General features: G+C 35.3%; 3 protein-coding genes across 4 annotated transcripts in view; all 3 read right to left on the bottom strand.

The window, feature by feature from the left end:
- Positions 1-1,433: 1,433 nt before the first annotated feature.
- LOC132052157 (protein MANNAN SYNTHESIS-RELATED 1-like) lies at positions 1,434-6,250 on the bottom strand. Of its 2 annotated transcripts, none has more exons than XM_059443535.1 (6): positions 5,818-6,250; positions 4,995-5,103; positions 4,817-4,884; positions 3,811-3,896; positions 2,210-2,789; positions 1,434-2,014 (listed from the first exon to the last, which is right to left on the bottom strand). In XM_059443535.1, the coding sequence occupies exons 1-6, from the start codon at positions 5,917-5,919 to the stop codon at positions 1,736-1,738; spliced, it is 1,224 nt and encodes a 407-aa protein (XP_059299518.1). In that variant the 5' UTR covers positions 5,920-6,250; the 3' UTR covers positions 1,434-1,735. The 2 variants fall into 2 exon arrangements, with proteins under 2 accessions (XP_059299518.1, XP_059299517.1); XM_059443534.1 differs by having other exon boundaries at positions 4,817-4,887; positions 5,818-6,246.
- A 1,905-nt stretch (positions 6,251-8,155) lies between these two features.
- LOC132052156 (uncharacterized) lies at positions 8,156-12,818 on the bottom strand. Its single transcript, XM_059443533.1, has 7 exons — positions 12,226-12,818; positions 11,498-11,560; positions 10,620-10,756; positions 10,176-10,213; positions 10,028-10,073; positions 9,259-9,423; positions 8,156-8,545 (listed from the first exon to the last, which is right to left on the bottom strand). The coding sequence occupies exons 1-7, from the start codon at positions 12,600-12,602 to the stop codon at positions 8,367-8,369; spliced, it is 1,005 nt and encodes a 334-aa protein (XP_059299516.1). The 5' UTR covers positions 12,603-12,818; the 3' UTR covers positions 8,156-8,366.
- Positions 12,819-14,636: 1,818 nt separating this feature from the next.
- Positions 14,637-15,207, bottom strand: part of LOC132053913 (glutamate receptor 2.2-like) — a 4,940-nt gene continuing 4,369 nt past the window's right edge. Inside the window, exon 5 of the mRNA XM_059446006.1 lies at positions 14,637-14,736. Within this exon, the coding sequence (XP_059301989.1) occupies positions 14,637-14,736 (100 nt within the window). The remainder of the gene's footprint in view (positions 14,737-15,207) is intronic.

Genomic DNA, 15,207 nt, shown 5'->3' with positions numbered 1-15,207 from the left:
ATTTTGTCGACTGAGGAAAGATATTTGTGCACTTTCTTAACGGAAGGGGTATATTTATCTACTTTGACTAACGGAGGGTATATTTAATTATTAAACTAAAGTAGAGGAGTATATTTGACCCTTTTCTCTTTCTTTTCCTATATTATTTTCGTTTCCTGAAAAATTAACCGAAGAGAAAGAGAAGGGATATGTTCCTATATTTGTCGGTAGGGGTGTCAATGGTTTTCAAAAAACCGACTTAACCGACCGAACCGTACCGTACCGTACCGTACCGAACCGATTTTTAGGTTTCTTTTAATAAAATCGACGGTTTTTATATAAATTTATAACCATACCGAATAATTAGGAAGGTTTTTAATTTTAGAAAAATAAACCAAAAAAATACTGAACCGAACCGAATAAGTTTATATATGTAAAATATATTCTATATATTAAATTTAAATATAATAAAATATTAAAATTTTCGCCTCGATTTTGGGATGACGAAAATTACTACAAGCCGGCGACATAATTAACACCTAAAGTTCCAACTTTGAAACCTATTCTACTACTCCTATTGAAATTAAATTAGTTCTAGCATCTCGAGTAATAACTAGTAAGCTACAAGGTATTCCAATGACCTTGGATAGAAAGCTACAGAGTATTAGATATCTTTCCTCTCGTATGATTTTAAATCCTCTTATTGGATACTCAATCTTAGTAGTCTCAGTTCTTGAATCTCATCTTGATTGATTTTTCCGCCTCCTGCAATCTAATATATTTTTTTTTTTGCTTAACATTTATATTACACTACCGTAAAATAGTGGGATCAATCCCTATTCTTGTCGTCTTTCATATTTTATTTATTCATCATCTTTTAATCAGCAAAAATATCTAGAGAGTTTTTGTAAAAGTCCTATAAATGTATGTATAATATTGTGTCTTAACTTTTACTAGTGACTATAACATGATGTTCTTTAAAAAAAAAAAAAAATCGAAACTTAACCGAACCGTACCGATACCGAAGAGAAACCGACATGATGGGACGGTTTTGAAAAGTCTAATTTTGGTTCTACAAAATGAAATAACCGAAAAATTGATACGGTATAAATTTTATAAAATAACCTCCCGAACCGTACCATTGACACCCCTGTTTGTCAGGTGGCTGCAACTTATAAGGCAATGAAAAAAGAGGCTAAAAGCCAAATTATTTTCAGGAGGGTTGACATTTTTAATTTACCATCAACTTTTGCGGAGGGCAAAGCTTACAATTTAAAAACCTGGCGTAGACCTAAAAGTGAAAATGCCAACAATAGAAACTTGAAAGTATCAAGCCACGAGCATGACAAATACTTAACAAAATTGGATCTGCAGTTCTTTTTATAATAACTGGAAACTGCAATACATGATGGCTAAGCGATTGAAGGTTATGCATAGCCTATATAACTGCACTATTTTAGAAGCAAATACCCCATTGATTGGAATAGAATTGACAACAATCATAACAAAATTTGAAGAGCCAAGAGTTCTCGTCTAAAACAAGTATATATACTGGCATGTAAAGGATCTGTTCTACGAATACTAAATTCAACAACATTCGACTGTTTGGGGCCTAATCTTTTCCACCAAGACCTCTATAAATAGTTGGCCTAATTCTATGAACCAAACCTGCGTGGCTTACAAATAAAAGCGCAAGGAATATGTAGTAGAAAACCCATCTCAACAATCTGCATTATCAGCCTTTCTCCACAGCGAGCTAGCAGAAACATGAATAGGCGAAGTGGTTCTTTTTTGAAACATAATGGGATATGTGATCTGTTAAAGCAGCAGAAGAACCAGGAATATCAGCCGGAACAAGTATCTGTGTCTTCCCAGAAGCGATTCTCTTACCAGCCACATTGGCATAAAAGAGGCCTGAGATGGCTGGTACGAAAATATCACTCTCAGAACACATGTAGAAGTTGATTACTTTCTCCAGTTCAGAAGACTCTGAGACGAGAAATTTTGCCTTTTTGTCAATGGGCATTATGCTTTCCTGCAGTTGCGTTTTCAGAGGAGTAAGCAAAACAAATATTAAACGCGGGAGGCATATAGATTCTTTTACTTCGTAAATGTAAGATCCAACAATAGAACAAAAACACTTATCAATCTAAAATCCGTGACAGAAACAAATATATAGAAGTGAAACAAGAAACAGTAAATACTAAATACAATAGGGAAGAAACCAGACCTTTGTATATGTTTTAGGAAAGAGATCCTTCAATGCATCAAGGCTGCTATCCCACCTTGATTGAGTCAGATATAGAGTTGTATCCTTGTTGAAACCAACTTTTCTCAAGAACATACCTATCTCCTCTGGACCATAGCAGCTCTTTGATTTAAGAGCACTGTCTCCTTGGCAACTCTTTCTCTCCAATATATCAGCCCTCAGATCCACTGCAATGAACTGTCCTTTTGACTTTGCGCTCAAAGTTCTTAACCGCTCCACCATGGATTCAACTACTTCATTAACTTCGGGTTGAAGCTCTAGAGTTCCAAACATCGCCATACAAGCAATTGAGTCGATATTGCTCTTCTCTTTCATTTTTTTCATGTTCACTGAAGGAAAGTATGTTGCCAGCCTTATGTTCCCCTTAGATGTGAAAACTGGCTCAATGTTTTCAGCAATATAATCTTCAGAAACCCTATTTGGAACCTTCACGACAGCAAGATTTCTTGCTGAGACTTCAGTAGGCTGAGTTTTTGCTACTTTGACCACCCCATCTAGGCTTCTCACAAAGTGTTCTACATCATAGATGTCTTCAAAGTTCCTGAAAGTCACAAAAAGCCTTCATGATTCTTCTAACTCTGGGTGACCACGAAGTGTGGACGTGGATGATATATGTACTAGAAAAGGATAAAATTCACAGATGAATGATGATAGCAGTACTGAAAAGCCCTGGGTTTTTTGAAAGAGCTCTTCAAATATTTAGCAAACTAAATATAATTCCAGTTTTACTACCTATAATTTCCATCTTCCAAAGGGTATAATTCTGCAGAAAGAAACTTCAACAAGGAAAATGGCTCATGAAGTCATTAGCCTCAAAATCAATCTCCAAATTACAGTATAGGTGACAGAAAGCATAGAAAAGTGTCAGGTGTCTGCCTAGAGCTTTAAGTGCAATTAGAGGACGAGCTTTTCTAAAGAAAAGGCAACGGACACATACACATTATATATGAAATAAGAAAAGTATAATGATAAGTTAATCAAATGGACCAAAGACCTGAAAATTTGCAATTAATTGAAAGACAGTTTGTGGCCACTGAGGTGTCCTTGTTGCCTGCAGTAAACTGCCTATTAAAGTAAGGCGAAGCGCCTACTCTATGCTACTTGAGCTTAGTGATTAAGCATGCCTGGAATGGGTCCTTAAACAATACTGCTTCAAATGCACAAAAGAGAAAAGGCAAAGTAGAAGACGAGGGAAAAACTTGGTAGAGCTTTGTGCCATGTGCATGATCATCTTTTTAGTGATCATTGACAAGCTCTTCCAAACTGGGACTGGAGTGAAAAAAGAAAAATAGAGGAAGATATAAGAAAATAAATAATGGAGATTCTGCCCATAGAAATGCGTGCAGTATCTTGGCGCATGAGTGAGAGTCTAGTTTCCATCTGGGCAAATCAGGCACAAGAAATATGATGTTACAAGGGTTTCAACAGAGAGAATAATTCAAGTAACCTCTATCAATGTCAAAAGAAATACACACTAAATTCCTTAAATAATTCTCATTTGAAACAACACTAGAACTCTGCAAGAATGACAAGATAGGGAAAACAGCATAGAGAACACTGACCTCTTATCCCCAGGTTTGCTTCCCCTGATGTCTGGGATTACAAGAGTTGCACGCAGATACCTCGCTACTATCACGGCATCAGCAATCTAACAAGCCAGTTGCCACACAGAATATGACAATAGACAAGAAGAAAACAGGCAGAACTCAGTTAACGTCTTAACTCATCCTGTAAACGTTACATGAATCTGCACTATGCTGACAGCATAAACAGAAAGGCAAAATAATGATGTAAAGCAAGGAAGTGCGACATATTAATGTTTGATTCCTCCGAATGAATGATATTAATGTTTGATTCCTCCACATACAAGGAAGTCAACAGAGAAATAACCATGACATAAACAATACAGCAATATCAAGTAGTGGCTTAGAGCACCCCTAAAACAGAAGAAATAAATGCAATTCACACGTCCCAGTTGAAATATTTGTATGCCTTGGAAGCTAGAGCACCTTATGCATACGATCATTTCAGAAGCAAACAGACTAACTAGAAATGTAAGTTGGACAACTAATCTCAGACGATTATCAACACCCATAGAGCAAAAAGGAATAAAGTCTCAAGTGTAAAAGTATACAAAAAAGCAAGAAAATGGGTGTTCAATGTGATTTGTTCACTATAGTTAGCTATGCCTTGTATACTAGAGCTTTATAAGGTTTTTGCAAAAACATGAAATGCTACATGTTGTGTTCTTCTTACAATTTGCAACACTTAATTAGAGTAGGAGATAGAATGGTGGTTAGACTAAGTCCTGCTGTTGAACATCTCAATGGATCATCCTAAACATTAAGTAAATTCTGTACAGCCAATAACATAAAAAGCAAGCTTGTAGAGACCATTTGCAGCAAACAAATGCTTAACTATAAGAAAGAACCTAGATTTTTCAATTAGTTTGTTAAGTAATTTTCAGATAGTTATCCACCTACACACTGCTATTTGATAAACTCGGGATCCACCACCAGTAAGATACCTAAAAAAATATGAAAGAAAAAGGAACCACTAGTAAGATACCTGAGAGACATGATATTCAGGGCCATTAGTGAGAGAGAAGGTAACAAATCCTTGTGATTGGTCAGCTTCTTCTGTAGGGAAAATCATAGAATAAGAGATGTACAAAACGCTTGAAAGAAATTAAGGTAGTACTTAGTAAAAGATAACCTTAAAAATCCAAGGGTATTAAATCACTCACGGGGAACTGGTTTAGTCCAACAAGGCTTTAGGGATGCACCATCCCGTATCCAAGGGCCATTTTCCAGGCTCTGCTTACTGGTACTATGGATAGATATATCAGAATCCACCTTTGTCGAGAAGAAAAGTCGAAGAAAATCAGAGATGTCTGAATAATAAGATCAGATGTCTGAATAATAAAATCAAACAATTACACAAAGATCATCACATAACCAAATGTTGACATTAGACCCTGCAAATTTCTTTTGGCATATAGAAGCAGCCACTAATGATCGCATTAGGGTAGGCTATATACATCACACCATTTGGGGTGTGGCCCTTCCCCAGACCCTGCTAACGCGGATGCTCTGCACCGGACTGCCCTTTTTTTTTTTTTTTCTTAATCTCCAAATGCAGAAAGTTAACTTGATAAATCTTTTTAGCTAAGGCTAAGCCAGAAAACATGGGATCCTTCAGAAAAAATGTGAAGCTTCTTAGTAATGGCTGTGAAAGTTTGCTACAACTGCATATAGAAAATACTACGAAAGTATTTTAATATCACATATCTGGTGAGCTTTTCAAAACAAGTTAAATCCTGCGTAATTAGATTCATTTCAAAACTATAGAATGAAAATACTCCAAGACGTAAAAATTTAAAGCAGCAGCAGCAGCAGAAGAATGAGTCTCAACAAAGCCAGAAAAGGAAATATCAATCGGCAAATATAAAGAGCAAACATCAAGTGTGATAATACAGTTGGAGTGAAGTAGCTAACAGGAGGCATAACAGCAAATAGAAATAAAATCAAAATTAGCAGTAGTAAGAGTATAGAGAAGGAGGAAATTACAGGAAGTGAAGCAAAGTGGTCCCTGGTGATCATATTGCCAAGCATTACGAACATAGTAACAGTAAGAATAGCAGCCACTATTTGTCTCGGATCCACCCCCATTTCTCACCGATCCACAAAAACTCTGTTCCTCTTCCTTGCAAATTTCAAGTTTTATCTCACACACTGTGCACAAGGAATTAAATATGGTAGAAGTTCAAAGTACACTGTGCTCAAGAGGAACTTGGAGCAGCAACTTAACAGTAATGTGGATTTATATATAAACGAATGATTTACAAGCAATAAACTAAAAACCCGGCGGGACAAGTCACTACTTTTTTGGTAATAAAGTAGAATTAGCACTAACTGAAGGCTGTAGTGTTATTTACTAGTTGGACTAATTAGGGCCAAATGGGATAGGGACAGAGTGGCACTCACGTTTTTTTTTTTTTCTTTGGCAAATTCTTCTCTCACCGACACTTGTTTTGAAAAATTCAGCGTCTAAATGCAGGCCCAAATTTTCTCTCTTTCAACTTTGTTTCCTTTTGTGCTTTTTATACTAATTTTGAGCACATATTATGTAGATGAAAAAAAAGCACACAAAAGTAAAGTCACGATTTATTGATGGGTCTCATCTGATAATAAATTAAAGGAAAAGTGCTGTTTTTAACTTTTTTTTCCTTTGATTTTTTAAATATTTTAATTATCATACTAGTTGTGTTGTGTTTATAATGTTTTTTTATTTAATTTAAATACGTAAACATTATTCAAAACTCGTTTTGCTTACTCTGGCGTTCATTTTTAGACAAATTATTAGTACTGACATTTATCTGTCATCCTTTCTATTTCATAAAAGAATTAAATGTATGGGAATACTATGATCAAACTATTTTTTTTCAATCATGGTCAATTCGCTTTTCTCAATCTGGACATCAACTTTTTTAAAATAAATTTTACAGAAATTAGAATTACAACTCGTTAATTTAATTTTAACAAATACAAAAACGTTATGATAAAAAAGTTATCTTTTTGAATAATAATATCACGTAACGTAGAAAAAAGAGAATAACATCCATCCAAAGCTGTACGTCATCTCTGAGCTCCGGCAATGCTTAGATGAAACTTTTAGTAATCGTAAGAACTGTTATTAGAAAGTTAAAAAGAAGAAGTAAAAACTATTGTTTAAAAATTAAAATAAAAAATACGTAGTGAGAGAGGAGAAAGATATATACTCCTCTGTCTTATCTGCTTTTGTTTGTGGACATAAGAAAAAGAAAAGATAAAACCGGACAGAGAACAAGGAGGCCTCTTACAATTGGCTGCCTTGCACAAGACTCCCCACCTATCAACTCTTCCAACTTGGCGTGTAAAGGTTGGGTATTCGAGTCAACTTATGCTCTTTTTTAATTTCTTTAAAAAAAAAAAAAACTATTGAATATTCAATTAAATGAATGCAAATGATTAATGACATTTTGGCGTATCACCAAATGATGTGGTGGAATGAATGAGATTTCTTCGTCTTTAAATTAGAAATTTCTTGTTTGAACTCTGAAAAGTGTCTAATTTTTTCATAGAAGCGTGTCTTTCTTTAATGAATTATATACGGTGTGAATCCAAGTTAATCAATCCAGTTATGGATACCATATATATTGTTAAAACCCCAAAAAAAAAAAAAAAAAAGAAAGAGAGAGAGAGAAATATACATTTTGACCTTGCCTGCCTTTGCTTTCGGCCCTTTTGGAAATGATTTTCTTCCACGTTTAGTTTGGCGCTTGCACTCCACTCCAGCTTCACTCCCATAAATTATTCCTTGCATTGTTCAACTACACTCGGTACTCTTTTCCTTTTCACTTTAGTCTATCTATGTTTGGATAAAAGAATCTTAGAGTTGCATTACTTTAAGGCTTTTCATTTTCTTAAGTCTTAACCTTACGAAAAAAAGAAAAAAAGAAAAAAAAAAAAAAACCTCACCCGCTTCTTTCTTTCGCAAAATAATCAAATCCACCTCAAATTATGAGAGTGATATTTCAAATGGTAGGTTCCAATTATAATTCTTACTGTATTATTATGTGCTCCTTTCATTTTAATTTTTAAGTTTTCTTCCATTTGTTTGAAGAGTGACTAATTACCACTTTATGGTAAAAGTGAGCTTTACCATTGTCCTTTTCATATGAAAATAGTGAGAGTGCGCAGTGTAAGAAAATGATATTTTGTAGAAGGATATAATTTCATTAAAATACAAATAAGATGATTAATTTGGAACTATTAGAATATCTCAATATATAGGTTATAATAAGACGATTTGTTATTTGTGATTTTTTTTCAGGTTGTAATAGAATTGTATTTGGAACAAAGGAAATTAATGACGAAATCCCTTCCAAGCAATCACAATACTCCTAATTGCCCAAGTGCTTAGGAGCCATAAAAAGCACAAGCATCCATGGAGAAGCGGCAATAGTAAGAAATGAGCCTAGAGGGAATGGCAATATGTACACTTGTAAAACTGCATACACGAGCTGGCCACAGAAACAACAGGTAACAAAAAAGTTGACACAATAAAACAGTACTAACTAGCCTGATTGTGGCTGAGAAGATAAATACTCTTTCACCATCAAGATTTCACCGCACAGCTTTTTGGGCACTTGTTGTAATGCTTTTCCTTCTTGCCAGGCTTGTCCTATCATCACTCCTGGCCCCGCATGACGTATGTACATGACAATCTCATCGTTAAATGGCCATGGATGCTCGGCTGAGATGTTAAAACGCCTCAGTTAGCTAAGTAATTAGACTGCACTACATGAAACAACAAAGAAGCTCGGCAATACCATATCAATGCCAAGAAAGAGGTTTCATGACATTGTATTTCTTTAGTTAGTAGCAACGTTTATAATTACAACTTAATCAACGAAGAAACCTACCAGTACCACCCCCACCCCCCCCCCCCACCCCACCCCACCCCAACCCCTTTTTATATATTTTTTATAATTTTCTATGGAAATTGGAAGAGAAACAGAAGCACTAGTAGATTTGGAGCTGACAGTGACATATGACAGTGAAAGCATGAGAAGCATTCAAAGGTGTCTAAAGTTGACCTCTGCAGAAACTTCATGCATAACATTTTTATCGGTAATATTCGTGCCATAGAGAACATTAGTGTGATCATAGGGTCCTTGAAATTTCCCTGCCAGGAATCGACTAGATAAGGTTTTGAACTAGTGAACTCGGCAATGCAAAGGAAAATGAAATCCAAAAAACTATAAGACTCACTACCAAGACTGGTATTTCAGGACATGTAAAGCAGTTCAGAAACAAATTGTTCAAGATTGGTTAGGTAGATAGGCCACTGAAGTGTAAGAAAATAACTATAAAGCAAAAACTGCATATGGGCAACACTTGGTTCGCACGAGAAGCTGTTTATCCTTGTTTAACAAGATGCCTGAAGCCTGATGCAATAACTCTCACCTGGCTTAGGGAAACCACGAGGAAAATCAGGGAGATCCAAGATTCCATCTTTGAATTCATATGCTAAATCACAAGGCTCTTCTGTTGACATCACTTCTTTGAGTTCACTAACCGTAAAGTATAAAGGATAAAATGAATTTGAGAGCCCAGAGAAAACTGATTCGCCTGCATAATGTGGCTGATTGGTTAGGAAAATATACTAGGCAAATCAATCGTGCAGTAATCATATCATTATTTAATCAGTGGTAAGTGAGGAATCTAATAAGTTGCTTATTGTATGTTGCCTGATTCTTATATATTGTTCCTGACCATTATCAGACATATACTCCCTCTGTTTCATTTTATGTGTCTTAGTTTGACAGATTGACTACGGCATGAAATTTAAGAAGGTAAGCAACATTTTTGTATCTTGTGGTCTTAAACATGTCACTTGTGATGTGGGAATTAAACAGTGACTAAATATAAAAAGTGGTATCCTTTTCTTTAACAGACTAAAACGGAAAGTAAGATACGTCAATTAAAACAGAGAGAGTATCATATATCTGAGATAGCTGCCTTTGTAACAATAAAGCAACATTTGCAAGCAAGCATAATACTAATTTCATAAACAGAGAAGTAACAGACTGCAGAAGAATTCTCAAGATTACTACTCTTGAGTAACAAAATGCAAAAAGCTTGAAACAGACAACTATCATTCCTAGAGAAAAAATTATTAAAAAAAAAAAAAGATGTTGGCGTATAGCTGAAGATAGCTCGTTACTGAACTTACTAATGAGTCGCCCATATGCCTTCCTATCACCAGTGCGAAATACAACCTAGCATAAAAATTAGTTCAAGAACTCAAGTATTAGCACCAAATTACCAGAGTTGAATGCCTCCAAAAATAAGTTCAAAAGACACCAGTTAAGGGGTATAACCTTTTTGAAGAAATTTAACCAGGCAATCTGCAGTGGTCCTGTTCACATTTTGAAGAATCTTTAAATCATTACTGAATATTGAATTGAAAATGACATACACTGGTACGTTACTAACAACTAATAGTTTACAGGTCCCATTGGAGAAGTAGCGCAGGCTGCACTAAGGATCTAAAGATCATATAGCACAAACATCAAACTCTCCCTCCATGACTACGCTCACCCCAAATCAAATACGTGAATTATCAGCCAAACTCCCTCTGAGTAAATATTATCCAGTATCACCTAATTGCTTGAAATTTCATATGCTAAGGGCAAATAAAAGAAAAAAGACCAGACCACCAATCTTGGCTAAAGCTGGGTAATCACGGTCCAGTATTATTAGAAACATAAATCAGAGCATAGAACAATTTGGATCATGAAATGACAAAAATCAAGATGGGTAACCTCCGCTCGTTCGGCACTTCCAATACTCAGCAACTACGTCACTATTTCCGGTTGCTAGCAAGCTAGATCCACTTTTCTCTACCAGTTTTGGATTATCGTACCGTGTGCCAGCTATCTCCCAAGCTTGTGATATCAACCTGCTTGAAGTTAAACTAAGGATATGAGATATTGTAACACTATCAATTGTGTGGTATGTTATGTTACATAAACTGACTGCCGGTAGGATGGATTATGTCTAAAACAGGCATAAATCTCTTGAAGTTTGAGACGTAATGATATGTAATAAACATAGCAAGCTTTCTTGGTGGGCGAAGGAGGAGATAAACCTGCTTTGGCTCATAGTAAAAGATCCTCCCCACCTTAAGCAATTGTCAACACATTCAACGTAGGTACTCTGTGATTTTGCAAGCTAACAAAATTGATAAAAGCAAGTCTTTATCATAAATTTATAATAGCCATAGACCAAAAAGCAAAAGGATGGCCTGAGGGGTTTAGATAGCAGCGGATGTATGAAGAGTAATATCTCAAGATGTTTAACAAACACAAACGCACGTATTCCCTCCAATTTGTACAACTAACATGTACTTTCCTCTAATCAAATATTTCATAGAATAAACTCTCACTTCTTTCAAGAATTCACATTCATTTCAAGTAATTCAAATTTAAACGAAAAGTTATTTTCCTTATGATACTGGTCTCACCTATTAATATAATACTATCGTCTCCTCTTACCACTATAGTATATAAGTCAATCTATCTTATTAAACTAATATTCAGTCAAACTACATCATACAAAAGGGGCAATGGGAATATTCTCTGCTTCACGAAGCACAAGTCATAAAAGCAAGAGAAGAAAGGAGACCAAGTAATAGACAAACCTTGGGCTAAGCAAGGACAACAGTCTGTGCCGCCTTTCCTCTGGAATATCCTCAATTTTCTTCCTAACCACAACAACAAATAACAAGGTCAATGAGAAATTATGAGAGAAAACAAATTAGCGACTACTAACAGCTTGTTTTGGATGGTTGTTATATATTGTTTCATAATGTAACATATCATATTGTATTGTACTGTATTGTTTTGTTGAATACAATGTTTGGATCCGTCATTACATAATTTCACACATCAATAAGTTGAAGGATAAAGCTATAGAAAAAGTACGTTGTAGAGCCATTATAAATAGGTACGGTAAAAGGTAAAATATGATTATTAGATAACAAACAAAGACCAAATGAGAAAAATACGATAACGACGCGATCACACCAAATGGGTTGTTACATAAATGGGACTTTTCACTGTTACATAACGATGAATTTAACGATATGATACAACAAAAGTAACAATCATGTATTTAAACTAACAACGCAATACAATACGACAGTTAACAACCATCCAAACAAGCTGTAAAACGGACCTTACTCTTCTACGTGAAGATTCATTATTGTTCAATTACTCCAAGTAAAGATATTTCATGAGGATAAAATCATAGCCTAAACAAACGCATAAATTTGAGTAGAGAACACAAGCAGAGAGCAGCATACTCTTTAACTATAATGCATCAAATTAGCTAATCATATATTGAAGCAAGTGAGTAGTAGAGATTTACCAAAGATAAAAGGCGGGATTATAAGAAGAAGGGTCCAAAGGAATAAGCTCCATGGGAGGGTCAAGGAAAGTGACAACATCCTGTTCGTCCAAGTACACTATCTTGCCATTTGGTAAAACTTCATAAGGTTTATCATCCCACGGTGAGGAAGAGCTGGAGAATGAAGACGAACTTGCTCGTACTGCGGTGCTGTAGTTTGCTAGATGCGAAATTGACAGAGACCTCAAACTGTTCGACGAAATGGCTGAACCAAACTTTGTGGGACGGAAATGGAAAGCTGGCTGTCGATTTTGGGAAATGATTATTTTTGGGAAGCCAACCGGGAAGTTACGGGCGCACGCCCTCTCGGGGGCAGCTGCTGCTTGAGGATACTGCATTGTCAATGCCTGGGTTTAGAGTTTAGACGAGTGAAAGGAAAACCATTGTTACTCCTACAATAACACTAGCGATAGTCCTTTAGTAGTAAAATTGTTGCGTTTGTAACATATTACCATATCTTATTTCAGCTTCTTAATTTTACTTGTTATGGATCGGTAACCGTGCTTACTTTTAAATGTACTTATTGAGTAATAAAAAGTTATACTGTAGTGTCTAAATTTATCTTTGGATAGAATTTATTTGTTTGGTTTAGTGTCATGTTTAACAGAGGTATTGTTGGTATTCGTTTCATCTTGGTTAATTACCGTGCGAGAAAAAATATTAGAAGTTGAGCATAGATGGTGAGATGCATGACTTTTCGGTAAATTGATTTTACAGTAACAAGAAGTCAACAACAACATATCGTGAGATCTCAGACAGTGGGGTCTGAAAAGGATACAGATTACTAAGATCTTAGCTTTTTTGGAAGATAGAAAGGCTATTTTCGGTAGATTTTATGCACAAGAACAAACAATTTAATGCAATATATATATAAAAAAATCCATGACAAAATATATGAAAAATATGATAAAGCTAATTAAAAAGGAGAGTCGTAACTATCACAAAATAATACGATAATCGGAGTACAAGGAACAACATATAATATAAGTAACAGAAATCAAAAGATAAGAAACTACAAGAATAATACTACGACTACTAATATGAATGGAAATACTTGATTACTTACTAAACTTCTATGCTAATCCGTGTCCTCCATACCCCTACTAAGGTCATGTTCTTGGTAAATTAAACTAGCACTATATCTTGTCTAATTACCTCTCCCCAACACTTCTTTGAATAGCATGCCTCTCCGTCCATGTATTAACCAACCTCTCACATGTACCTCCATCGTCCTCGGGGCATCCGTGCATCTCCAAACCTGCAGTGTTATGGCGAACCATCTCAAAAGAGATAGTTTTCTCCTCATCTTATTCTCCACCGCCACTTTTTCCAAATCTCTTCATTTCTAATTCTATCTCGCTTAGTATGCCCACGTATCCAAAGCAACATCCTCATTTTCGCAACTTTCATTCTTTGAACGTGAAAGTTCTTGAGGGTACCACGTGATCCAATAGCTAAGTCCAACCACCACTCCGTAAGCCTTTTGGTGGCACTTTCTTTCACACAAGACCCCGAATCCGAGTTTTATTTCATCCCTCTTATCTTTACAAACTTACGATTTATTTATAATCGTCAATTTCTCCATTTCCTTAGATAATAGACCCAAGATGCTTGAAACTTCCTTCTTTTGAATGGCCTGAGTACTAAGCCTTACTTCCACTTCAGCTTCATGTATTACGTTACTGAATTGCACTCCATGTACTCCATCTTGGTCCTACTCGACCTGAACCATTTAGACTTCAGAGTCTGTCTCCAAACCTCTAGCTTAGTGTTAACTCTGCTATGAATCTCATCAATCAAAAGAGATAAAGTTTTCTCCATCCATTTGTATCGCTTTTTCCACAAGTTTTCTAATTGCTAGCACTAATGGGACAAAGTACATACAAGAAACTTTTGTTCCGCTAAGGAGGAGGGGTACACGTGATTCAAAGCTAAGACTCCCTCCATTCCATAATAAGTGGTGTTTTAGGCTTTTCATTTTGTTTCAAAATAAGTGGTGTTTTAGGATTTCAAGAAGAAATTGATCTTATTCTTCCAAATTTACCCTTATTTATAATCAAGAATCATTAAATAGCTTTTTTTTTTTAGGCATTAATTAGGAGTAAGTTAATAAAAATACTTACTCGTAATTTCTTAAGAGATGTGCATAAACTAAAAACACTTTTTATTATGGAATGGAGGGAGTAATAGGGACAAATCTATTCTAGAATTTAGTCAAAGGGTAAATATAAATTTCCCATGGCACGTAAGTAGAGTGGGTTCATATTTAGAGAGAAATGAAAATGTACCATTGTGTTCGAGGGTAGGTTCAAATAGTCCCTTAAGTATGCATTGAACAATTTTAGTTTTTTAAGTTTATCGAACTTTGTCTGTTACATTTGAAGGAAATTATGAAAAAAGAAGAAGAAGGTTTTAACGATAACCACTAGGAAAGTCCCATCAAATTGTAAAATATGCAACTCAAAAGCTGCACTGAGCACCAAATAAATATAAAAATTAGCAAAAATTACACCTCAAAAGTTGCAATAAACTCTAAAAATAAATAAAAGCTAGTAGAAACTATAAAAAATGTACCTCTAAGTATGGGCTTCTGATGACTTTTTTTTTATAATTTCCCTCAAATCTAACAGATATAGTCCGGTAAATATTTCATTGAGGCTAATAGTGTTACTAACTTTTAACATATTTAAAGGACTAAAATTATTCAGTGCATACTTAAACGACTATTTTGAACCTACACTAAAATATAAAGGACCATTTTTGTTAATTATCCATTTCCAAGTATTGACAGAGTCTTGAGCGTAGCTCTCCGGTACTCATCTCATCTGTGACAAAGAAAAACGCAGCGAGAAAGAGAAAGTGAAAACAACACAGAATGGCTTCAAACGCAGCGGCGCCGTTTTGGAGGTCAGCAGGGATGACTTACATAACATACTCAAACTT

This window comes from Lycium ferocissimum, chromosome 4, assembly GCF_029784015.1.
Source record: "Lycium ferocissimum isolate CSIRO_LF1 chromosome 4, AGI_CSIRO_Lferr_CH_V1, whole genome shotgun sequence".
In the NCBI taxonomy this organism is placed as follows: domain Eukaryota; kingdom Viridiplantae; phylum Streptophyta; class Magnoliopsida; order Solanales; family Solanaceae; genus Lycium; species Lycium ferocissimum.
This window is presented reverse-complemented; position numbering and strand designations above follow the sequence as displayed.

Excerpts from the sequence above, each read along its gene's own strand:
- LOC132052157 (XM_059443534.1), bottom strand. The coding sequence starts at position 5,919 with ATGGGGGTGGATCCGAGACAAATAGTGGCTGCTATTCTTACTGTTACT. Across the intron at positions 5,104-5,817 it reads ACCACTTTGCTTCACTTCCT|GTGGATTCTGATATATCTAT; the intron begins GTAATTTCCTCC and ends TTCTCGACAAAG. Across the intron at positions 4,888-4,994 it reads TTGGACTAAACCAGTTCCCC|AAGAAGCTGACCAATCACAA; the intron begins GTGAGTGATTTA and ends TTTTCCCTACAG.
- LOC132052156 (XM_059443533.1), bottom strand. The coding sequence starts at position 12,602 with ATGCAGTATCCTCAAGCAGCAGCTGCCCCCGAGAGGGCGTGCGCCCGT. Across the intron at positions 10,214-10,619 it reads GAAGTGCCGAACGAGCGGAG|GACCACTGCAGATTGCCTGG; the intron begins GTTACCCATCTT and ends AAATGTGAACAG. Across the intron at positions 10,074-10,175 it reads GGTTAAATTTCTTCAAAAAG|GTTGTATTTCGCACTGGTGA; the intron begins GTTATACCCCTT and ends TTTTTATGCTAG.